The following is a 26,651-nucleotide window of genomic DNA, read 5'->3' on the forward strand; positions in this document are numbered from 1 at the left end:
GGTGGCCTTCCTATGCACCTTGCTGCAATACCGGCAGTAGCCACTTCTCATGATAGCACTGCTATGACTTGAGAACTGCCATCCTGTCATTGGTCAGAAGCTATCCGAAACAGGGCTCTCTGTTGACGTGCTACCTCAAGCATGTTTACATTATGTGAGACAGCCATTGGGAGTGTTAGCAGACTCAGGAAGATAGGAACCACTGTTAGATCCAGCTGGTAGAGATTAGCATTAAGAATGTGTGCAGATAGAGGTGATTCTCTTCCTTCAGAGATATACAATATGAATCATGGTGTTCATATCATAGTATCATAGCAACGTCGAATTCCTACAGTGCAGAGAGAGGTTGTTCGGCCCATCGAGTCTGTACTAATCCTCCAAAGAGCAACTCACCCCATCCCAATAACCTTGCATTTGCTATGGCTAATCCACATCCCTGCACGTCTCTGGACGCTATGGGCAATTTAGCACAGCTAATCTACTTAATCTGCACAATTTTGGATTGAGAGAGGAAACCGGAGCACACAAAATAAACTCATGCAGACACAGGAAGAATGTACAAATTCCACACAGTCACCCAAGGCTGGAATCGAACCCGGGTCTCTGGCAAAATATACATCATAAAGTTTTCAATTAATTACTACTGTTTGAGAGTGGAGAATGCAATGCATGCAAAATTGAATAGGTTTTACAATGTGATGTGTGCATAATCACTCCTTAAAGAGATACTAAAAGTTGTAGTTGGTGACTATATGAACTATGTAAAAGAGAAAGGCTGTTCAATGATTAGACATTTACTCAGTTCCTTATACACTTTATTAAAAGGAAAAAATACTCACATCTTCATCTTTTATTAATATATTGAATATCTTCTCCAACAGGAAGAAAGCATAGATGCCTCCAATAACAGCCAGTAGCTTCCAGGTGTGAGAGACTGACGTGTGATCGTGATTGTCCTGGTGATTATGTAAACCAAGAAACTGAAACAAAGATACAAAAACGGATCATTATTTAGATATTCTTATGTGGAATTAGTTTCTAAAACTTACATCAGGTTTCTGTTTAAATTAAGCCAGCTCCACCTTTTTTTATCTAATCTTACCAACATCCCATTTTACTTATGTTTTCCCGTATAGGCTTATCTAGCTTCCCCTCCTCTATTCTAATTTCCTGAAGAAGGGCTCATGCCCGAAACGTCGATTCTCCTGCTCCTTGGATGCTGCCTGACCTGCTGCGCTTTTCCAGCAACACATTTTCAGCTCAGATCTCCAGCATCTGCAGACCTCACTTTCTCCTCGAAGAATGTTCTGGGTATGGGAAGAGTGCAGTGAAGATTTACCAGACCGGTTCATGGGTTGGTAGGACTGCCATTTGAAGAAAGACTGGATTATTTTGCACTATACTCATTGGAGATGAGAAGAATGAGGTGGGAATCTCATCAACACTTCTAAAACTCAAACAGGCTCTGACAGGGTAAACATCTAAAGGATGTTCCCAATGACCAGCGAGTCCAAAGTCAAGGGCTAAAGTCTAAGGATACTGGGTAATCCATTTAGGACTGAGATGGGGAGAAAATTCTTTACCCAGAGAGTGGTGAGTTTGTGGAATTCTCCGCCACAGAAAGCAGTTGAGGCCAAAACATTAAAAGTTTTCAAGAAGGAGTGGGATATAATTCACAGGGCTAAAGGAATCAAAGGTTATTGGGTGAAAGTGGCAGCAGGTTATTGAAATGGATGATCAGTCATAATCTTATTGAAAGGCAGAACAGGTTCAAAGAGCTGAATGGCATTCTCTCTGTTTTCTATATTTCCATGTAATACATCAACCAGAGAACCAAGAGCACTTATTCCTAGTGGACTTAATACCATCAGCAGCATTCTGTGAATCTAACAGGGAATTCAGAGGAACTTCCTCCTCCATAGGAAATTAGAATAGATAAGGGGAAGCTAGATAAACCTATACGGGAAAACATAAGTAAAATGGGATGTTGGTAAGATTAGATAAAAATAAAGGTGGAGCTGCCTTAAGAAGGGCTCATGCCCGAAACGTCGATTCTCCTGCTCCTTGGATGCTGCCCGACCTGCTGCACTTTTCCAGCAACACATTTTCAGCCCAGAACATTCTTCCTCAGGTAAAGATACCAAAGCTGCTAACAATATTCTAGATGTGGTCTCCTCACAGCCATGTACAACTGCAGCAAGACACCTCCTGTACTCAGATCCTCTTGCTAAGAAACCTAACATACAATTTGCCTTCTTCCACAACCTATAACTGCATGCTTAGTTTCAATGACTGGTATACAAGGACACACAGGTTTCAATGCACCTATCACTTTCCCAGTCCATCAGATAGTAAGCTGCCTTCCTGTTACAACCAGTGGATGATTTCTCACTTACCTACATTATATTTCATCTGCCATGTATTTGCCACTCACTCAACCTGTCCAACTCACACCGAAGTATCCCTGTGTCCTCCTTGCAGCTCACCCTCCCACCCAACACTATGTCATCTGCACATCCAGAGAAATTACACTAAAATCATTAATATATATTGTGAATAGCTGGGGTTTAAACTCTGACAGTACTCCACTGCAGTACCCATCATTTGTCTGCCACTTGGGAAAAGACTGATTCATTCCTATTCTTTAATTCCTGTATGCCAAATAACTCAGTACACTATGCTCAATTCCATGTACTTTAATATTATATCCAATTGGATATAAAACTGCCTTAATGGTAGGGTTCAGAGGGTGGTGGTGGAGGGTTCCTTTTCAGGCTGGAGGCCTGTGACCTGTGGTGTGCCACAAGGATCGGTGCTGGGTCCACTGTTCTTTGTCATTTATATAAATGATTTGGATGTGAACATAGGCGCTAAAGCCAGTAAGTTTGCAGATGACACCAAAATTGGTGGTGTGGTGGACAGCAAAGAAGACTATCTCAGGTTACAACTGGACCTTGATCAGATGGGCCAATGAACCAAGGAGTGGCAGATGGAGTCCAATTTAGATAAATGTAAGGTGTTACATTTTGGTAAGACAAACCAGGACAGGACTTATACAGTTAATGGTAGTGCCCTGGGAGTGTTGCCAAAAAGTGATCTATGGTTATGGTGCATAGTTCCTTGAAAGTGGAGTCAAAGGTAGACAGGCTGGTGAAGGCGGCATTTGGCATGTTCGGTCAGAGCATTGAGTATTGGAGTTGGGATGTCATATTATGACCATACAGGACATTGGTGATGCCGTTTTTGGATTACTGCACACAATTCTGGTTACCCTTCTATAGGAAAGATATTGTTAAACTTGAAAGGGTGCATAAAAAATTTACAAGGATGTTGCCAGTACGAGATTACTTACAGTGGGGAAACGGGCCCTTCGGCCCAACAAGTCCACATCGACCCTCCGAAGAGCAACCCACCCAGACCCATTCCCCTACACCTAATCTGCACATCTTTGAGAGCTCTATCCAACTCTTTCTTAAATGAATCCAGAGACTGGGCCTCCACTGCCCTCTGGGGCAGAGCATTCCACACAGCCACCACTCTCTGGGTGAAGAAGTTTCTCCTCATCTCTGTCCTAAATGGTCTACCCCGTATTTTTAAGCTGTGTCCTCTGGTTCGGCACTCACCCATCAGCGGAAACATGTTTCCTGCCTCCAGAGTGTCCAATCCTTTCATAATCTTATATGTCTCAATCAGATCTCCTCTCAGTCTTCTAAACTCAATGGGTATACAAGCCTTGAATATAACTTAACTGTCTCTACAGCTCTCGGTGGTTCAAAAATAAAATCCACACAGATTCACTCCCCTCAAAAGGAAATTCCTCCTCATCCTTGTGAGAAATGAGTGACCTCTTACTCTGGCCTGATGCTGACTGGTCTTATACTCTTGCACAAAACCTTTCTGCGTCTACTCTGTCAAGTACACGATACATCTTGTGCGTTTCAATAAATTTGCATCTCATTCTTCTAAACTGAGTACCAATGACTCAACTTCTCCTCAATCCCCCCAGGATCAACTAAGTCAATGCTGGTATATAATTCCTTAGATAAGGGGCTGTCTGATACTGTGTGTGAGAGGCTACATAGAGAGTTTGAATATTAAATTTGAGTGTATAAACGTCATCCAAAATTGTCGTAACCTAAAATTTAAAAAAGGATTTAAAGATTTTTAGTAACGTACATGCATCAACTCTTTACCATTCCTTTCAACTCAAGTAAGTTACACAACTTAAATTAAAGCAATTTTTGTTTGCAATGTAGAAATATTATGAAAAAAAAAAGTGTGCTTACCGAAGGTATGAGATGTAACACAGCATCACCAGTTAGTGAGCCCACAGCCAAACTTATGAAGAATTGTATAATATACTGATATGCCGTGGTACAAGAGGTAAAAAATAGAATCACAATCCCCAACACAGCACAAAGGCTCACAACTAATGTTGCGATTGATCCGTATATATATTCTGGGGGGGAAAAAAAAGGAGGCATTTTATCAATGCAGTAACTGACATACCAAAATTAAACATTTAGACCTGAATTTTCAGAGATACTGAGAGTATTTCTACCTTTATTAAAATGGAGGCAGAAGCTCAAATCTTGAAGGACCTTCCCAAACCTGGCCCTCATTATTGTGCAAGAGTGGGTGGGACCCAATGGAGTGGGCTCGAATTTGCACATCTGATGTTTTATGAAGGTAAATACAACATTGAAATGCAACTGCCTTGGGCTTTTTTGATATTTGAGAGAGGGATATCCAAAACACGACTCATGCATTTTACGCCTGGTGGGTGTAATGGTTTTCGGAATATTTTTGATAGTGGTCACATGCTCTTTGGAAGGGGCCAAATTAGACATGATGGCATTTTTAAAAATGCACAAACTAATTGGAACTGTCAAGATAGCTGTGAAGAGTACTGTCACAATATCTGACACGAGAACTGTGATTCTGTCCATGCACTTTCATTTCCAATTCTTTAAATATCTGAAATAAACTGTCCACTGTCTTAAATAAGTCAGTGTTTGCCATTCCACTCTGATATAAGCAAACATAATTTTGAGTGTTAGCATTAATAAGTGACTGTTGCATGGCTAATTTCACAACCTTTCACTATCACAGTGTGATGTCTGGCAAATAACAATTTGATTAACTGTTCCAAGTCACTCTTTTAAGTGGGACTGCGCATTCAAATTTTTTTTTAGTAAGGGCTCAAAGGAAGTTAAACAAAGTGAAATAAAGTTCTATCAATGAGAGTGTTTTCTTTAGCCAGTGAATTAATTAATAGACACTTAAGACCTTTATTGATCACAGCATGGGTCTTGATGGCTGTCTATTTCCTAAACAACCTGCTCAGAGATGTTATTACATACCTCTGGAGCAGGTAGGACTTGCATCCAGGCTTTCTGGTTCAGACAAACTGCGCCACAAAAGCTATTGAGTGTACATGGTGTATGTTGGCATTGTATGTGCAAAGGCCAACTGTGGTAGGCTATGTGCATGGGTTAGCAAATCTTGACACTAAATTGGCACAGGGCTATGAAGGGGCATGAGGGTGGTGAGGGGTATAGTTTGGTATATGAACTTTAAAGGGAATCTGAGGTGGGCAGAGGTTGACATGGAGGGAATGGAAGGGTCATGGTAGACGGGTATAATTTGACAGAGAGAATATGAGGGTCTTGAGAGATGTAAAAGGGCATGGGTTGACATGAATTAGATTAGATTACTTACATTATGGAAACAGGCCCTTCAGCCCAACAAGTCCACATTGACCCGCCCAAGCGCAACCCACCCAGACCCATTCCCCTACATTTACCCCTTCACCTAACACTACGGGCAATTTAGCATGGCCAATTCACCTAACCTGCACATTTTTGGATTGTGGGAGGAAACCGGAACACCCCCATGCAGACACGGGGAGAATGTGCAAACTCCACACAGTCAGACAGTCACCTGAGGCAGGAATTGAACCCAGGTCTCTGACATGGTGAGGCAGCAGTGCTAACCACTGTGCCACCATGCCACCCATGGTGGGGTAGGAAGAGCATCTGAGAAGTGTAATGGACATGGAAATCAGTCCTGCTGGGCCTGGCAATGAGCTCAGAGGGATTCCACTTCATCAATTTCGTTTTTAATCTTTTTTTAAGTTTCTTCAGCCTTCTTGGTAAGTTGTAGGGTCCCTGTCTTCCTTGCAGTGGCCACTATTTCTAGTGTGCTCTGGTGCTGTTGTGCTGCCAGACCTGTGATTCGGTCAGCAGTTCTTGGGAGTAGACAATCGTCCTGAATAAGATGGCATCCATACTGGCAGCTTACACATGAGCAGCTGCCCATACAATCAAAGGGTAGTCCCTGTCAGTTTACTGTGTGCGTTACTGGCACACATTTCTGGCTACTGTCATGATTCCAACCATTTTTTCGGAAAACGTCATGTTATATGTCTCATCTAAATGATGTACCCCTTCAGTACAGCTCTGGAGTGTCAGCCTGGATTACCTACCCAGGTCTCTGGAGTGGGGCTGCCATCTCCAGTCTCTGACTCAGATATGAGAGAGCTGCCACTGAGCCACAGCTGAGACCAAACAATCCAGACACGTATTGAGTTTGGAATAAATGCTACAAACATCCATGACATTGCCAGAGAACTTACTTTCTGCAGTGGTCAGCTGAAATTCATTATCCTCTGCGATGTGGTGGTTTCTGGTGCAGGCTTGACTCAGAAGTTGCTGGATCAACGCAGGACTCAGCTGGACAAAGTCACCACGAGAAATCATGGCATTGATTGGAATGCCATAGATGGTCATGATTTCAATGGAGCTGAAGCATTTCTGCAAACAAATTGCCAGGGCAATAAAAAAAAGAGAATAGCAGTTAGTCAAAGCTCTAACGTGTCAGTCCTCATTCTAAATTGAATTTACAGGCTTGTTTGCACAAGGGAGTGACAAGCAGGGATGGAATTTTATTCAGAACAGGTCAGTACCTTAAAAAAATATAGAAGTAGGTGATTCAGCCTCTTCAATAAAAGCTAATACTGAAGATGCTTGGGAATCTGAAACAAACACAGCAGATCTGGCAGCATTTGGGGAGGGAGAAAATGGGTGGCACGGTGGCTCAGTGATTAGCACTACTGCCTCACGGCACCAGGGACCTGGGTTCAATTCCAGCCCTGGGAAACTGTCTGTGTGGAGTTTGCACATTCTCCCAGTGTCTGTGTGGGTTTCCTCCTGGTGCTCCAGTGCATCCACAATCCAGAGATGTGCAGGTTAGGTGAATTGGCCATGCTAAATTGCACATAGTGTTCAGGGATGTGTGGGTTAAGGTAGGGGTCTGAGTGGGTTACCCTTCACAGGGCTGGTGTGGACTCGATGGGCTAAAGGGCCTGTTTCCACACTATAGGAATTCTATTAAAAAAAACATATTTAACATTTCAAGTCCATTACGATTATTTTCTCCCCACACAGGTGATGCCCTACCTGCTGCATTTCTTCAGCACTCTCTGCTTGTTTCAGTCCCTTGAGCTTGTTCTGTCACTCAGTTAGATCAGTGATGATCTATATCATAACTCCATCTGACCAATGTGTTTCTGTAACCCTTCTGTATTGGTGATTGGTCTATAAATCTCAGCTTTAACATTTTCAATTTGCCTTTAGCATCAACAAATCTTTGGAGTAGTTACATTATCTTTTACGTGAAAAAGTGTTTCTTGGTATCATTTCTGAATGGCTGTTAAATCTTCAGGTTGAATCCCAACAGCTATTATTCAAAGGCCTAGCTACAACTTGGTGAATGTCAGTAGGATAATGCCTTCGAGAAGTGACTGATTGATTGTCCATATATGGGTTTCACTTGGTAGGTGGGCTGAGGGTCTGATCACAGGCCTTCCCATCTTTGGCCCACTGCTAGCCAAGGGGTTTAGGTATGCTGCAATCCTGACTAAACAATTGTCCTTCTCATCTCCAAGTACACCACGATAGACAGCAAAAGATTCTGCTCATCATCACTCATTCGGGACTGTATTACAGCTTGACTTGATTTGTATACCACAATTTACGGAGGCTGAGGGAAATGCTGGTTGAACTGATTTTCCTGCTGTAGTATTATCAGCAGTTATAAAGGAAAAGATGGGTTAATATTTTGGATAGAGACTATTGAGCTACTTTTGAAAAGTTAGCCTGACCTTCTATTTTCAGATTTGACATATAGTTTTGGTTTTGCATTTCCGATTCCCAAGGCTTGCAGATTTCTTTTTCTAGCAGCTTCAGTATATTCACTGTACTGTACATGGTCTCAACTCTTTACATCGGCAGCAAGGTGATAATTTGCTAGAAACTCTGTTTCTGAACTGGTTCTTAAGTCACAAAAAACCATTATAACATTCTGCTGCCCCCTGGTGGCTGTATATTCGTTCAGTTTGGCCTGAGTCATTGATCTGTAGGAGATGAATGAATGAGTATACAGCCAGCAGGGGGCAGCAGAATGTTATAACATGATAAAAGTTAAAAGTCACACACCAGGTTATAGTCCAACGGATTTAATTGGAGGCACTAGTTTTCAGGTGGTTGTCCACTTGATGAAGGGGCAGCGCTTTGAAAGCTAGTGCTTCCAATTAAACCTGTTGGACCATAACCTGGTGTTGTGTGATTTTTAATTTTGTACACCCCAGTCCAACACCGGCATCTCCAAATCTTGATAAAGTTTGATACTGTTTACATTGTAAATCATTTTAATGCCCCTTAAGTTTAAGGGGCATCACGTTTCTTTTAATGTCCACAAACAGATTGAAATAGGGATTTTGTTTATCTCCTAGCTTGTTTAGATTACTTACCGTGTGGAAACAGGCTCTTCGGCCCAACAAGTCCACACCAACCCGCAACCCACCCCCCCCCCCACTACATTTACCCCTTCACCTAACACTATGGGCAACTTAGCATGGCCAATTCACCTAACCTGCACATTTTTGGACTGTGGGAGGAATCCCAAGCACCCCCACATAAACACGGGGAGAATGTGCAAACTCCACACAGTCAGTTGCCTAAGGCGGGAATTGAACCCAGATCTCTGGCGCAGTGAGGCAGTAGTGCTAACCACTGTGCCACCTTGCACTCATATCATGATTGGAGGTCTGCCTCACTTTAGAACAATTAGAATGCATGCACCCTGAGACACTAAAGTGTTGCGAGGCTGCACTTTGTATACTTAAAGAGCAGATGCACGAAATTTTGCTAAAAGTCTTTGTGCAGGTAAAGCTTGAAACTGTCTGCAGAGATTGCTTAAGTATTGCTTCTAAGCAGTAGGTTTGGAGGCTGGTAGAGTCGGGGGATGGGGGGGATGAGAAATAACAAGAAATTCTCCTGACAGCCTGTGGAGCTGCAGCTTTTTCTGCCATTAGGAGTCTAACTTTTCCCGAGACACCAGATACGGAAACCTTTCAAGAATTGATTGGCAGAGTTGAGGAATATTATGACACCAATTCTCCTTTAGTTCTGAGATGCTAAAGCTTTTACTCGGCAATTCAAGAGCCAGGGAATTTGTAGCGTGGTTTTTGACTAGGTTAAGATGACTGGCAGAAGACTGTTAATTTGGTTTAGCCCTTAATGAGATGCTTTGAGATCATCTAGTATGCAGGATTAATGATGTGACTATGCAAAATCACCTGGTGCCAAAGCTCAGCTGGACTTCAAATAAGCACTACAACTGGCTTGGAAACTTTTATAATTTTAAAATATATTTTATTCATAGAAAATAAATCATTGGTACATGGACAGTTAATGAACCCACTCAGATCGATACTCTTTTTACTTATAGATGATGAATTAAGTCTTTGATGTCCACCATACTCCATATTTACAGACAACCTCTTTCCTGTAGCTGAGGTGACAGCAGAGCCCAATTACTGAGTGGCCCCCCTTAGTCTTCAGCAGAGTGACCTTACACGGTGGTCTTTCCCCACCGTGACTTGGCAGCAGCTGCCCCAAGCTTCAGCGCGTCCCTCAACACGTAGTCCTGGACCTTGGGATGTGCCAGTCTGCAACACTCAGTCGGGGTCAACCCCTTCAGCTGGAAGATCAGCAGGTTTCGGACCGCCCAGAGAGCGTCCTTCACCGAGTTGATGATCCTCCAGGCACAGTTGATGTTTGTCTCGGTGTGCGTCCTGGGGAACAGGCCGTAGAGCACGGAGTCCCGTGTCATGGAGCTGCTCGGGACCAATGTTGACAAACCCCCTGCATTCCTCTCCAGACTTCCTTTGCATAGGCACATTCCAGAAGGAGGTGTGTGACAGTCTTGTCCCCCCACAGCCGCTTCGAGGGCAGCGTGCGGTGGGGCAGAGAGTCCGGGCATGCATAAAGGATCTCACTGGCAGAGCCCTTTTGACCACCAGCCAAGCCATGTCTTGGTGCTTGCTGGAAAATTCTGGCGATGAGGCATTCTGCCAAATGGCTTTGACAGTCTGCTCAGGGAACCGCTCGACAGGATCTGCCCTCTCCTTTTCCCGAAGGGTCTCAAGGACACTACGTGCTTACCACTTCCTGATGGACTTGTGGTCAAAAAGGAGTTTTTCTTCACAAATTTCTCCATGAGGAACAGGTGATATGGAACAGTACTTGGAGCATTCTGCAGCAGCGAGGCCAGGCCCATCCTTCGCAGCAAGTGGAGCATGGGAATTGCAAGGTATTCTGAGGCAGCAGACACCCTCGCTAGGCTGCCTGAGCTGGACGGCTTTTGCCTGAAACGTTGATTTTCCTGCTCCTCGGTTGCTTCCTGACCTGCTGTGTTTTTCCAGCACCACGCTGATCTAAACCCCTTGAGAGTATCAGTTGAGTGCAGGCAACTGCAGAGCCTCACTCAGGTGATATCATGCCAAGGGTAACACTAGGTTGGCCCACAGCAAAAACCAAAACAAAGTCAAGTCTCAGTCAGACAGTCACAATTTTCTTCAGGATCCTGTCCAGTAAGACATTGTAATTGTCGTCAATATGCAGATTCAGGACAGCAACAGAGTTCTAATAGGCCCAAATAGAAAAAGGAGAACTGGTGGTCATTCTTGGAGTCAAAAATTCAACCAATAGCTTTATGGGCAAAAATTTCATTGGCAAAAGAGTCATGATAATCAAGAATCACAAGCTGCAACTTGGTCTGTTTAAAGAGACTAAGGCAATACCGCCCATAGTTTCAGACCGCATTCAATGATAGAGTCTAATATTAAGTGCTTATAATTATAAATTGGAACACCATCTGGATGGGTGCGTAGCAAATGCAGATGAATTGAGCCACCTCCCATTGGCAGATATACCACCTGTGGTGCCCCCAACAGAAGTTTCGGTCACGACATTGAATTTTCTTGGATGTAGGTTTGCTTGCTGAGCTGGAAGATCCATTTCCAGACGTTTCGTTACCCTACTAGGTAACATCCTCAGTGGGCCTCAGGCGAAGCAATACTGAAACTTCCTGCTCTCTATTTATATGTTTGGGTTTCTTTGGGTTGGTGATGTCATTTCCCGTGGTGACGTTATTTCCTGTGGTGAAGTCACTAGTATCCTTACATACGGATGAGGAAGGATATCACTTCGACTGGGACAACACATCCATCTTAGGACAAGCCAAACAAAGACAGGGCACAAGAATTCCTAGAAGCATGGCATTCCAACTGGAACTCTATCAACAAACACATCGAGTTAGGCTCCATCTACCACCCCCCTGAGGAAAGGAACAGGAAGTGACCTCATCACAGGAAATGCTATCACCAACCCAAAGAAACCCAAACATATAAATAGAAAGCAGGAATTTTCAGCATTGCTTCGCCTGAGGCCCACTGAAGATGTTACCTAGTAGGGTAACGAAACGTCTGGAAATGAGCCTTGTAGCTCAGCCATCAAACCTACATCCAAAACCTCAACCTGGGCTTCAAATCTTCTCAAAAGTCGCTAATTGAATTTTCTTGTCAAACTGAAACAATTGGTATTAATAGGGTAAACCAAAAGGCTGTCACAGCTAGAAATTTTGGACCCAGAGAGACTAGCCCACGGTAGAGGATGGCACATTGTTATAGGAGCAAGAGTGAATATCTTGAGGAAAGATTGGTGGCAAATACTGGCTGAACTCCACCAGGGCAATCCAGTAGTCTCTAAAATGAAGATGTTGGCAGGAGCTTATATCCAATGGCCAAGCTTGCACGCAGATATAGCTGTGTTGGTGAGACAAAAAGATTAGCACCGACAACTCCTGCACCTTCATGAGATGGACTAGATAAACCTTGGGCTCGGTTCCATGTCGACTAGCAGGTCCTTTCATGGGCTGACTGCTTTTGTAGTCATAGTAGATGCCCATTCAAAAAGTAGTTAGATGTTCAATTAGTCCATTCAGCAAATACTGGAATGATGATAGAAATATTGTGCATGTCTTTTGCAACACATGGAGTCTGGAAGTATTACAGATAATGGGCCATCGTTTACCGGCACGATCTTTAGTTATTTCTAGTTTTAACATTTTTAGCTTTGAGATTCAGCAGCAGTTGCTGTTGGAGTCACAACAAAGTTGGAAGCTGCAGGAAAGGTCTCCTTGCTGCTATCCTCTGAACTTTTGCTTGATTTGTTTCTTTGTTCTCTCTTTGCTGCTGGGTTGCATGTGAGAAAATCAGATTTCTGAATTTGCCTTCTTGTCTAGATGTGTATTTATGGGATTTTACTATATTGGAACAGTTAATTAGTAATAGTTACTGTATCTTTTATTCTGTTAACTTTTCTAATAGAGTTAAATTATTCTAAATTCCTCTTTCTTTTGTTGTATTTTAATTACAGTGTTTAAATAAATTGTTTTGCTTAATGTCGAGTAGTTTGACCAGTCACATTGCATCTGGATCATGGCACTTTACATTTGCCCTTAAAAGAAGAAAAGTTAAGGTCTCGTCTGCTCCATAATAATAGTAACTCTGAACTCTTTTGAAAGCTTGTCAGACTTGTCACACTTCTCAAACATCCTTTTACCTGCAAACAGTCTACTCCAATCAACTTTTGAAAGTTATTGTCTCATTCAGTTAAAATTTGCCTTACGCCAATTGAAGATGTTAAATTTTAAAGGGTCTGGAGTCACATGTAGGCCAGACCAGATAAGGATAGCAGGTATTTTCCCTAAGGACATTAGTGAACCAGATGGAGTTTTCCTGACAACTGGCAATAGATTCTCGGCCATCATTAGACTTTTAATTCCAGATTTTTCTGTTAATGAATTCAAATGTCATCATCTGTCATGGTGAGATTTGAATTAGGGTCCCAAAACACTCCTGGGTCTCTGGATTAACAGTCCAGTGATAATACCACTAGGCCATTGCTTCCCCAATAAAAAGTGTGGATATATTGAGTAAAGTCACCTGAAGTCAGCCTAGGGACATGGGTAATTGTAGCACCATTAACTATTGCTCTGGCTTAGAGTTTGTACCTCTGCTCAGGTTTGACATTGAAACTGAAATGTTCCTGGTCCACTGTTCCATGCACTCAATGTATAATTTAAGGGCAACCAGTTGAGCCCAATGTGTAGCAATGTAGAATAATTCTGATGAACCTTGAAGCAGCTAAGTCAAGGTTTCCCAACAGTGTCACAAAGAAATGGCTTAAAGAAGTGTGGTAATACCGTGTTCCACCTATTGGCAGTCATGTTAGCTTCCTCCCTCTCCAGACCAGTGGCTTTCAGCTGAATGTGATCTTCTCCATGGTCCTCATCCCCATGGTCTTCTTCATGACCATGAGCCGTGGAAGCTTCATTTTCATTCTGAACCAGACCAATTTCAAGCATCACCTCCTCAAGTTCTGTAAGGAAAGAAAGAATGATCTGCATTCCTATAGTGCCTTTCACATCATCACAAGCCTCTATGTCCAATTCGGTTTTAAATACAATCAGAAGAACATAAAGCAGAATTATCCTTTGTCTGACAGGACAGGAATGATGGTGAACAAGAAAAAAGTCCAAAAATCATATTTCAAAGAAAAACAGCTTTCCCAATCAACTCCTCATTTTAGATAGTGAGTTCAGAGTCTTGGTGCAGGGTAGTGAGATGTTCATTTCTATGCATTTACATCTCATTAATTGTACGACTCATTTGAATTAATATTACACTTGCAAACTTTCTCCTCTCAATTGAGAAACCTGACTGGTAAAACAAAGCAGGTACCTGGCATTATGTGCATCAGTGCCCATTACAGATTGAGGAATGCCTGAGCCAGCCATCTAGCTTCTTTAGATATGGAACCACTGCTTCTGCACAAGGTACCTTCACCATGCTCTTCCCCAATCCTTCCACACAACACGGCCTTAGCACAGCACCAGCCTCACAACATTCTCACGGCTGCTCTCAAGCAAATTCAACCATTACTTGAGGGCTTCAGGCGTGTACTTGGGAAGTGAGGGACAGCGAGGACTTGCACGAGACCATAAGGCACAGGAGCAGAAGTAGGCCCTTCAGCCCATCAATTCTGCTGTGCCATTCAATGAGGTCAGGGCTGATCTGATCATCCTCAACTCTACTGGTTGCCTTTTCCCCATAACCCCTCGATTCCCTTACTGATGAAAACTCTGTCTGACTGAGCCTTGAATAAACTTAATAACCCAACCACAACACCCCTCCATGGTAAAGAATTCCACAGATTCATTACCACTTGAGAGAAGAAATTCCGCATTATCTGTTGTAAAGGGATTATGACTCTAGTCCTAGACTCTCCTACAAAGAAAAACAATCTTTTCACACCTACCTGACAAACTGGGACCCCTGGTTGAGCACTCATTGGTTATCAAGAACATCCTTCCTGTAGCTACCCAGTCTAACCTCGTCAGAATTTTATAAGCCTCGATGAGAGCCCCCTCATTCTTCTAAACTGTCATGACCATTGACCTAAACGACCCAGTCTCTCCTCATACGTCAGTCCCATCAGCCCAGGAGACAGACTGACAAATCTTTGTTGCGCTCCTTCAGTAGCCAGAACATCCTTCCTCAGATAAAGAAATTAAAAATGCACACAGTACTGCAGGTGTGGTCTTATCAAAGTCAGTTCAGCAAGACTTCACAGGTCGTGTATTCAAAATCTCTTGCTGTGAAGGTCAACATACTATTTGACTAGTTTATCGACTGCTACATCGATATGCTTACCCTCAGTGGTTGATGTATCAGAATACCAAGATCTCATTGGGAAAGGAGCAGGTGCAATCAGTCACCTTTCCGATAATAATTTGCCTCCTTGATTTTGCTCCCAAAATTAATAACCTCACATTTATCCGCAATCTACTGCACCTGCCATGTATTTGCCTATTTATTTAATTTGTCCAAATCACACGGAGGTTTTTCTGCATTCTGCTCACTCTCCCACCATTGTAACAGATGTTGTAACAGAGCATTTAGAAATATGATTAATCACAGTCAGCATGACGTCAAAAAGGGCAGTCATGCCTGACAAATTTACTAGAATTCTTTGAGGAGGTAATAAGCAGGATAAATAAAAGTGAAGCAATGGATATAATATATTTGGATTTTCGGAAGGTGTTTGATAAGGTATCTCACATTAGGTTACTTAGCAAGAAAAGAGCCCATGATTTTGAACATGGATAGAAGATTGGCAATTGAAGACCACAGATTTGGGACAAGGTGGGCATTTTCAGAATGGCAACATTTAAATAGTTGGGTACCACAGGGATCAGTGCTGGGGCTGCAATTATTTACAGTATATATTAATAACTTGGATAATGTAAGTGAATGCATTATAGCCAACTTTGCAGATGGCACAAAAAACATTAAAAATCACACAACACCAGGTTCCAGTCCAACAGGTTTATTTGGAAGCACTAGCTTTTGGAACGCTGCTCCTTTGTCAGGTAACTAGTGGGGCAGGATCATAAGACACAGAATTTATAGCACAAGATTACAGTGTCATACAACTGAAACAATATATTGAACAAACCTAGAGATTGCTGTTAAGTCTTTCATCTTTTAGAATGAGTTGTCGGTATCGATTCATTAAAATGTAAAACACAAAACCTCTTTCAAGTCACATTTCGAGATAACTTTACAGCAATCTCTAGGTTTGTTCAATATATTTTTGAAGAAGGGCCTGTGCCCGAAACGTCGAATCTCCTGTTCCCTGGATGCTGCCTGACCTGCTGTGCTGTTCCAGCAATAAAGTTTCAACTTTGATCTCCAGCATCTGCAGACCTCACTTTCTCCTTGTTCAATATATTGTATCAGTTGCATGACACTGTGATCTTGTGCTATAAATTACGTGTCAGGTGAATTGGCCATGCTAAATTGCCCGTAGTGTTAGGTAAGGAGTAAATGTAGGGGTATGGGTGGGTTTCGCTTCGGCGGGGCGGTGTGGACTTGTTGGGCCGAAGGGCCTGTTTCCACACTGTAATGTAATCTAATCTAATCTTATGATCCTGCCCCACTATCTACCTGATCAAGGAGCAGTGCGCCGGAAGCTAGTGCTTCCAAATAACCCTGTTGGACTTTAACCTGGTGTTGTGTGATTTTTAACTTTGTCCACCCCAGTCCAACACCAGCTCCTCCTCATCCTGACAAAAATAGGTGGGAAGGCAAGTGGTAAAGATGGCACAAAGATTCTGCAGAAGGTTATAAACATCTTAAATAAGGTAAACACTAGGTAGATGGAATATCATGAGGGATTGGAGGATTATTAGTGTAAGACCATTGCTTAAGAACAAGAGAAAGGATAACCCAGGAAACTGCAGACGTGTCAGCTTGTCATCAATAAGAGGCAAACTGATGGAGGCCATAATAGAGGATCAAGGTGAATATACACTTAGAGAAAAATAACTTTATACTAGTCAAAGGAAAAAGGAAGCATTCTACAGGTCTCGGCAACTACAAACTGACAAAGCTCTTGAGGAGTACAGAGAAATTAGGAAGGAACTTAAACGTGGAATTAGGAAGGCTAAAAGGGACCATGAAATGTCTTCAGCAAACAGGGTCAAGGAGAATCCCAAGGCTTTTTATGTGTGTAGTAGAAGAAAGAGGGAGCAAGACTAGGCCCACTGGAGGACAAAGGAGGGAAGTTATACATGGAGCCACAGGAAGTAGGACAGATCCTTAATGAATACTTTGTATCAGTATTCACCAAGGAGAAAGACATGACTGATGTTCAGATCAGGGATGAGTGTGAGAATACTCTAGAGAATGACATTTTATATTGAAGGAGGACTTTTTCAGGATCCTAAATTGCATTAATGTAGACAAGTCCCCAGGGTCAAATGGGACCTATCCCTGGCTACTGCAAGGGGCAAAAAAAGAAATAGCTGGGGCATTAGCAGATATCTTCACATCCTCTTTGACTACAGGTGAGGTTCTAGAGGACTGGAGATTAGCCAATGTTGTTCCCTTAAGAAAGGAAGCTGGGCTAATCCAGGAAATTATCTGCCGGTGAGCCTGACGTCTGTGATGGAGAAGTTCTTGGTGAAGATACTGAGGGGCAAGACATATGCACATTTGGAAGAAAATGGAATAGTTAGTAACAGTCAGTATGGTTTTTGTGCAGGGAAGGTCATGTCTTACCAACCTGATTGAATTTTCTAAAGAGGTGACAAGGATAATTGATGAGGGAAGAGTTGTGGATGTAGTTTATATGGACTTTAGTAAGGCAATGGATAAAGTCCCACATGGGAGATTTGTACAAAAACTAGAATCACATGGGATTCGGGGTGGGTTGGCTAGATGGATACAAAACTGGCTTGGTCATAGAAGACAGAGGGTAGCGAAGAAAGAGTGTTTTTCAGAATGGAGACGGGTAACTGGATGGTTACAGAAATAGGGAGGGAATAGAGGGATGCGGACTGAATAAGGGAAGAGATTTGTTTTTTAGTTTAGTTAGGGTATGATGATCAGCACAGGCTTGGAGGGCTGAAGGGCCTGTTACTGTGCTGTACTCCTCTTTGTTCTTAATCAGTATGGCTTACCAAAGGCAGGTCATGTCTGACAAATTTAATTGAGCTGCTCAATGAGATGAGACAGGCAGTGGATGAGCGTAGTGCTGCAGATATTGTATGTTTGGATTTTCAAAAAAGCATTTGATATGGTGCCATATAGCAGGCTGGTTAGCAAATTAGAAATATTTGGGGTTATTGGGTCCTTGGCAGCATAGATTGGATACTGGGTAAAAGATACAAAACAGAAGGTAGCTACAGATGGGCATTTCTCAGATGGAGATAAGTTGAAATAGTGTTCTCAGGGATCAATGTTGGGACCCCTGATTTTTTTCTGATTTATATTTGGAGATGGATGTTGAGGGAAAAAAAAATCTCTAAACTTGCAGATGATAGTTAAGTTAGGGAGAATAGTGAATTGTGAGGAAGATGCTCAGTACCTTCAGCTGGCAAAATGGGCAGACACCTGACAAAAGAATTTCAATGAGAAGAAACATATACCGACTCAATGATACAATTGAGGGAAGTACAGGAGCATAGCGACCTCGGGGTTCACATGCATAATTAGGTGAAAGGATAAATGTAGGGGAATGGGACTGGGTGGGTTGCTCTTCGGAGGGTCGGTGTGGACTTGTTGGGCCGAAGGGCCTGTTTCCACACTGTAAGGAATCTAACAATAATTCTCTGAAGGTGGTCAGGCAAGTTGAGACTGTTAATAAGACGACTTATAGGACTCTTGGATTTATAAACAGACACATAGAGTATAGAACATAGAACAGTACAGCACAGTACAGGGCCTATTGCCCTCGGTGTTTTGCCAGCCTTCTATCCTACTCTAAGATCAGACTAACCTACATACCCTCCATTGTACCATCATCCACATGCCTCGCCAAGAGTTGCTTAAATGTCCCTAACATATCTGACTCTACTACCACTGCTGGCATTGCATTCCACACGCCCACCACTCTGTTGGGTGTAAAAGCAAGGTAGTGATGTTACACCTCAATAACTCATTGGTTTAGACCACATTTGAAGTATTGTCTCCAGTTCTGGGGACCTTATTTAAGGAAGGATGTTAAAGACTTGGAGAGGGTTCAAAGGAGATTTATTAGAATGATACCAAGAATTAAGAAACAAGGTAAGATTAGAGAGATTGGGCTTACTCTCCCTGGAGCAGAGAAGATTAAGAGGTGACTTTATTGAGGTGTTCAAAATTATGAACAATTTTCAAAGTTAGATTAGATTACTTACAGCGTGGAAACAGACCTGTTGGCCCAACAAGTCCACACTGACCCACGCCCCACCCAGACCCATTCCCCTACACCTAACACTATGGGCAATTTAGCATGGCCAATTCACCTGACCTGCACATCTTTGGACTGTGGGAGGAAACCCACGCAGACACGGGGAGAATGTGCAAACTTCACACAGACAAGTTGCCTGAGGTGGGAATTGAACCCGGGTCTCCAGTGCTGTGAGGCGGCAGTGCTAACCACTGTGCCACCGTGCCACCCACAATTTTGACAGGATAAAGAAGGATACTCCATTTCCACTAGTTGATGTGTCTGTAAGTGGGGGGGTCACAATTTCAAGACCGTCTGCAAGAGAGGTAGGAGTGAGATGGGGAGAAATCTTTACTCAACATTATTAGGATTTGGAATACGCTGTTGAGACGTGCTGGAGGCAGATTCACAGGAGGTTTCAAACGAGTTGAATTTATATTTGTAAGTGATGAAGTTGAGGGCTACAGTGAGAGGGCTGCAAAGCGGAACTAGCTGGGTAACTATTTCAGGAGCCAGTACAGACAAGATAGGTCAAAAGACTTCCTTTTGTAATGTAGTCATCGACGTTTACATGATTCGATATCCAGAAGCTGCCATCACTTGTACACATCACCTACAAATGGCCGCCTCTTCCCAAAGTCGATGGTGCACCCAGGGATGGCCATTGGAAGATAAGGGACACCCCCTCCAAACCTGGTTCATGACACCAGTAGGAATTACGCTGACAAATGTGGAACGAAGGAGAATACTGTTCGCACTTCTCCCACAGACATATTTGAAATTAACCATTGGCCTCCTGAAGATGAGTCATAGAGTCAGAGTTCTACAGCACAGAAACAGATCTTCCAGTCTAACTCATCTGTGCCAACCAAATATCCCAAACTGATCTAGTCCCACTTGCCAGCAATTAGCCAATGTCTCTTTAAACCCTTCCTATTCATTACTCACCCAGAAGCCTTTTAAATGTTGTAATTTTACCTGCCTTGTCTGGCAGCTCATTCCATATACACACTACCCTGTGTGTGAAAAGGTTGCCCCTCGGGTCCTTTTTATATCTATCCCCTCTCATCGTAAACCTATTCCCTATCCTCAGAAAAAGGCCTTGGCTATTCCACCTATCCATGCCCCTTATGATTTTATAAACCTCTAAGGTCACCCCTCAGCCTCCGACACTCCATGGAAAACAGCCCCAGCCTGTACAGCCTCTTCCTATAGCTCAAACCCTCCAACCCTGGTAACATCCTTGTAATTCTTTTCTGAACCCTTTCAAGTTTAACAACATCTTTTGTCTAGCTGGGAGACTGGAATTGAACACAGTATTCTAAAAGTGGTGTCACTAATCTCCTGTACAGATGCAACATGACATCCCAACTCCTATACTCAACGCACTGATCAATGAAAGCAAGTGGGCTAAACACCTTCTTCACCACCCAGTTTAGCTGCAACTCCACTTTCAAAGTTTCAGTGCCTGATCTGCTCTAGTCAGGCTTTGTGATATACCAGAACCGAAACCGAAAAGTTGAGGTGTCCTGGATATTGATGAAATAGAGATGTATAGCAAACATCTGATGAGGCAGAGGATCATGAAATTAATTACCACAAGAAGTAGACAGAGCAATATTTCAGAGAGTCCAAGAGATCAAACACAACCTTATTGCCGTCCACTTCCTGGATAACTGGACTGGGTTAGTAGTTTAACAAAAAAAAATAATCAGAAGAGCTCTGGATCAGAAACAAAAACAGAAATTGCTGGAAAAACTCAGCAGAAAATGGCAGCATCTGTGGAGAGAAATCAGAGTTAACATTTCAGGTCCAATGAACCTTCTTCAGGAACTGGTTTCCAATTTGATTGTTTGTTTGGTCTTCAAAGTTGCTCGTTTTGGCAGGCAGCTTCCTGCTCAGTGAAAAGGTTATGTTTCGCTTTAATGGTTTTCTGTTCTTCACTTTTTTGTCCTGCTGATTATTTTTTACATTATCCATGTTAATTATGTTTCCAGTTGAACCACCTTTAGGAAGCTATGCATTAACTACTGCATCACTGTTTGGGAAAAAGCAGTAATGAGTTGGTGCACCTACATTGCTTGGCACGATAATAATGTTACGCTGAAATATCCATATGAATATGGACAGATGAGTCACCTGTAGTCAAATCTCTCAATATATGAATCCTGAGAGCTCCTTTTCACCCTTGCTTCATCTGTATTGCTTCAGTGCTACAGAGTGTGCAGACTGGAACATCTTGAGATCCTGCATTAATGTCTGCTATTAAACTACAAAAGGCAGCGCTTTGTGCAGCTTTTCTTTCCAGACTGATGCACCGAGGGACAGCAGACATGAGACTGCCCAATGAATTTGTCTCCCAGCCTCGTCCCCTTGAAAAGCTCATAAATAAAAATAACAGTTCTCTACCGGGTTGTATGAATTCATTGCCGATTCTGTACTCTCACCCATAAGATAAGCCTGGAATGATGTGTGCAGGTCAGTCCTTTGCACATTCCCTGGAAATTACCTTTGCCTTTATGACCTCTGCATTGACGTGCTATGCCTTGAATGCATTTTTCAAAGTGCAGGTTCAAGGTTCCCTAACGTATGAGGCTATCTGCAGGTCAAAGATTTGGTTGCTCGTTTGTAAGAGAAACACAATGCTTGTCGATTACAATGTCATAAATCTTGTTATGGATGAACAAGTTCCTCCCTGATTTTCCATCACACCACCCGCCTCCACCCTGGCCTCTGCCTTGAAGACACCGCCTTCTGCACAAAATTCCATGCCTGACCATTGGCCACCTCATTCTGTAATAATCCATGCTACAAAATGCACAAAACACCTGATGGCTTTTAATGCTTGAGCCTTCTGCTTACAGTTGTACATGCATTCACTTCCTAATCTTTATTTGCTAATTCTACTTTCACTTCATAATCCAAAGCTAAACGGAGCATATTGACCTTACCTGCTCTGGTGAGGTTCGTAGATTCATTGTGATGCACGTGAAAGATAAAATCGAGAAAGAATTCAGGCCCAGGCAATAAATGATGGAGTAGACAATTCCCTTGCAGTACATGGTAAAGCACAATAGCAGAAAAATGACTGAGGTTATCTTCTGTCATTCCATTCGGACCAAGGCCAGACTCTTCCAAGATTTGATTCACATCGACGCAAGGCTGCAGTTTATAAGAAAGTGCATTAACTAAAATAACCAAAGTATCTAACTATGCTGGAAATTATTTTGTTCCAATACTAGTTATAAATGACCAAAAGTTTGCATTATTCCATAATTTGCAGATAAGAGTCAAAAAGGCTTTCTTTGTATTTGGATAGCTTAATGATCAAGTCTAAAAATGCGATGTAACTGAATGTGTATAAATAATCATTTGTTTTAGAGTTTTGTAACATATGCTCAGTGCTGACCAGTGGATTAGATGAAATGGGATGGGAGGTGGTTTGTGTGGAGTACAAAGACTAGCACAACCAAAGTAAGCCAAATGATTTGTTTCTGTGTCACACATTCGATGCAACACACTGTTACAAAGTTATGCCTGGAGGAACTAAAAACCTTGTTTTGAAGAAATGGTTTCTCCCTTACTGTAATTGTGTGCCAATTTACATCAGCCCATTGATCTCCTGAATTTATCTTTATGCTTTATTGGCTGTTTAAGTAATAAATCATTTAAGGTTCTAAGTTGGTTCACAGAAAGTGCAGTCCTGTTAATGATTTTATATGTGGCATAGTGTTCAAGGTTATGCTGACTTTAACTGTTTGAATTGTTGAAAAGAGAAAAGTGCCAATCCTTACTTACCTGACCTTTAGCCACTGTTAGATAGTTCCTCTGTATTGCCACCAGTACCTCTTCTACTTGGTGATGGGTGGGGTCAAGAGTTTGGTTAATGTTCATCATGAGACTCTCTGTGAAAGACAGTGTCGCTTTGTCCCACATTCCAGACTGTACGACCTTGCATTCCTTCTGGGGGTGGCTCAGGAAAAGTAGCAATCCGGGTGTAATTTGGAAAAAGTCGAACAACGTCAGTGTTTTGGTTTCACTCCTATTTTTCTTGGCGAGTTCAAAAAAGTCACCCGCTGTGAAACACTATTTCGGAGAAAAGAGATAGAAGGGATTTGTGAATAGCCAGAAGAAAACTTAATGTTCCTGATTGAAAAAGATGCAGCCATCTACTATGGAGCATGTGTGTTTACACCTGTCTACTGTGTATATGTGTGCATATATTTATTGTATGTATAATTTTATATCTGTGTATTTACATATGTGAATGTGTTTATGAGTTTTGAGCAATTTTTTGCATATGTGCAGATTTACAAACATGTTGATCACGAGGGTAAGAGTTCTTCCGTTCATCCTTTTAATGGTCATTAGCCTGTGTAAAGCATTTGTGTGAAAGTCATTGTTAATTATGCAGATAGGATGGTTTCAGAAGAACACACCAGCCAAGCACTGCCTCACCGAGTTACTCCTCTTCCTTTGAGCCCATTGAAATTGGGAATGGCGGTTTTAAGGGTCTGAAAACCCGAAGGCTAGCCACCATTTCTAAAGGAGTCTAATTAGCCACTTTGTTAAGCAAGGATTACGGTGACCAATTGGAATTTTCCAGTCGGTCTACATTTTCCTCATTCAGCCAGGAGTGGGGATGGTCAACCGTCCAGCAGAAAGCCCACACTGACAGGGTGGAATGTCCCAGTATGTCTCTCTGCTCACATAACTGCCCTCGTGAACTGTTGCAGTCCATGTGGTATAGTACTCACTATTGATGGCCTAGTGGTGTTATTACTAGATGATGAATCCAGAGACCCACCGATAATGTTTTGGGACCCAGATTCAAATCCTGCCGGAAAATGCTGGAATTTGAATTCAATAAAAATCTGGAATTAAATGTCTGATGACAACTATGATGTCAATCATCAGAGGGCAAAAAAACCCCATCTGATTCACTAATGTCCATTAGGGAAGGAAACTGCAATCCTTACCTGGTCCGGTCTAAATTTGATTCCAGACCCACAGCCATATCGTTGACTCTTAACTATCCTGTAGGTGATCAGGGATATGCATTAAATGATGGCCTAACCAGTAATGCCCACACCCTGTGAGTGAACTTAAAAAAAAAAAAATTAAATTGATGCATTTATGGGGAGACTCAGTAAGTAGGTGAGGGAGAAAAGAATGATGGGCTGTATTGGTTTGGGGAGATGGAATAGGGTAGGGTGAGGTCATGTTCACCTGAATGCCTGTTTCTGTGCTGTATTCTCACACACACACGCACAGACACCATTCTTTGCAAACAAATGGACTAGGCCGAAGCCTTTATCAATTATTTGGCTATAGTACCCCAGTGTTGCTCCTGTACTTTGCCTTATTGTTATTAGCAACTGACAAATTCAACTTCCGGTTTTATTCTCTTAAATAACAGATAGCAAGTCTGATCTTGATTCAGTGAAATTTATTACATTTGAAAGCTTCATGGTTATGATAACCTAGACTAATGAGCCAAAGACATACAGAGCATTAGACATAGGAGCCAGTCAGCTCATGTCTGCCCTGCCATCCAATGGGATCGCAGCTGATCTGTCCAACATAAGATCTGGGCAATTTAAATTCAAATGCTTTGTTTAAAAAAATCTAAATAATTACATTTTAAAAATAAGCCAGTCTGTATCATGTTACTTGTGAACTACGGGATTGTGAACTACTCATCTGGTGCAATAGCTCAGAAAGCTCACAATAGTTTCGTTGCCTGCCCTTTGAAGTGAACGATCAGCTGGATTGTATTAAAGAAAGCAGCTGACCGGTTTTTCCGGGACAGTTCCGGATAGGCATCAAATACTGGCCTTACGAATAATGCTTGAATTCCACAAATGAATAAAAACGAACAGAACAACTAAACTAGATGCACTGGAAATTGCTGAAATATGGCACCTTGTGTCATGCACCATTAGGTCAAACTGTTTTGTACCAATCATCTCAAAAATGTTTTATGTTAAAATTGCAAATTGACGATGGCATGGTGAAGATGATTAGGTAATGAGTTATAGGGAGAGATCAACCGCAGATTTGGGAAAATACATCAAGAACGCTGCAAGAGGCTAGAGAAGAAATTGCGGGGGTTGGGCCCTGGCTGATATTTTTACAACATCGTTAACCACTGGTGAGGTCCCCAGAAGACTAGAGGGTAGCAAATGCTGTGCCCTCAAGAAAGGCTGCAAAGAAAACCCTGGGTACTATAGGCCAATAAGCTTAACATCTGTTGTAGGTAAGTTACTTGAGAAGACTCAGAGATACATGCATTTGGAAAGACAGAGTTCGATTAGAAATAGTCAGCATGTCTTGTGCGTGGAAGATCATGCCTCACAAATTTGTTTTGCTTTCCACTGCCTGTATATTACAGATCACAATTTTCTTTTTTGAATTTTTAAAAATTTATTTTTGCAGGATATGGGCATCGCTGGCAGGCTGGTCAGCATTTATCGCCAGTCTCTGATTGCCCTTGAGAAGGTGACAATGAGCTGCCTTCTTGAACCGCTGCAGTCCACCTGCATTAGCCAGGGAATTCCAGGACTCTGACCCAGCGACAGTGAAGGACCGGTGATATATTCAGGATGGTGAATGGCTTGGAGGGGAACTTGAATGTGGTGGTGTTCCCATATATATGCTCCCCTTATCTTTCTAGATGGAAATGGTCGTGGGTTTGGAAGGTGCTGCCTGAGAATCTTTGGTGAATTTCTGCAGGAGCATCTTGTGTTACACATTTCAACGATTTTACACTGTAAAGATCATATCTATTTATTTTTGATAAAGGGATTGTTTAAAAAAAAAACAAAAATTGTGAGAAGGATTACTGAACTTTCTAAAATCAAGTGACCTGACACTCATAGTTGGTGCTATTTACACTGCTGATGTTTTAGCAGTGGGGAAGATTACTCTGGATAAGCTGGAATGAAGGGTTATGCATGATGGGAGGTTTAGCCAACAGCAATTTTAGCTAATTGTTCTGCGGAATGGTGATTAGTTGATGGGTGAGTGCCGAACCAGAGGACACAGCTTAAAAATACGGGGTAGACCATTTAGGACAGAGATGAGGTGAAACTTCTTCACCCAGAGAGTGGTGGCTGTGTGGAATGCTCTGCCCCAGAGGGCAGTGGAGGCCCAGTCTCTGGATTCATTTAAGAAAGGAGTTGGATAGAGCTTTCAAAGATAGTGGAATCAAGAATTATGGAGATAAGGCAGGAACAGGATACTGATTAGGAATGATCAGCCATGATCACATTGAATGGCGGTGCAGGCTCGAAGGGCTGAATGGCCTACTCCTGCACCTATTGTCTGTTGTTGATGACAAAGGCCTTCTGCCTTCCAACAATCACGTGAGCAAGCTTCGCTCTGGTTCTTTATATATGTCACAATATTAGCATCTACCTCCTGGGTTTTTCAGAAGTCAGAAAGGGCACATAAGGACCCATTGAG

At 42.3% G+C, this 26,651-nt stretch overlaps 1 protein-coding gene across 1 annotated transcript in view; it reads right to left on the bottom strand.

Annotated features, from left to right (window-relative positions):
- slc39a4 (solute carrier family 39 member 4) overlaps positions 1-26,651 on the bottom strand; it is a 68,459-nt gene that overhangs the window by 27,599 nt on the left and 14,209 nt on the right. Inside the window, exons 2-7 of the mRNA XM_043690938.2 lie at positions 22,983-23,270; positions 22,136-22,346; positions 13,612-13,787; positions 6,638-6,815; positions 4,287-4,459; positions 840-980 (exon numbers count right to left, since the gene is read on the bottom strand). Coding sequence (XP_043546873.2) covers positions 840-980; positions 4,287-4,459; positions 6,638-6,815; positions 13,612-13,787; positions 22,136-22,346; positions 22,983-23,270 — 1,167 coding nt within the window. The remainder of the gene's footprint in view (positions 1-839; positions 981-4,286; positions 4,460-6,637; positions 6,816-13,611; positions 13,788-22,135; positions 22,347-22,982; positions 23,271-26,651) is intronic.

The sequence above is a fragment of the Chiloscyllium plagiosum genome, unplaced genomic scaffold (assembly GCF_037043375.1).
Source record: "Chiloscyllium plagiosum isolate Xiang-an unplaced genomic scaffold, Cpla_swu_hap1 HiC_scaffold_5, whole genome shotgun sequence".
Lineage (NCBI taxonomy): Eukaryota > Metazoa > Chordata > Chondrichthyes > Orectolobiformes > Hemiscylliidae > Chiloscyllium > Chiloscyllium plagiosum.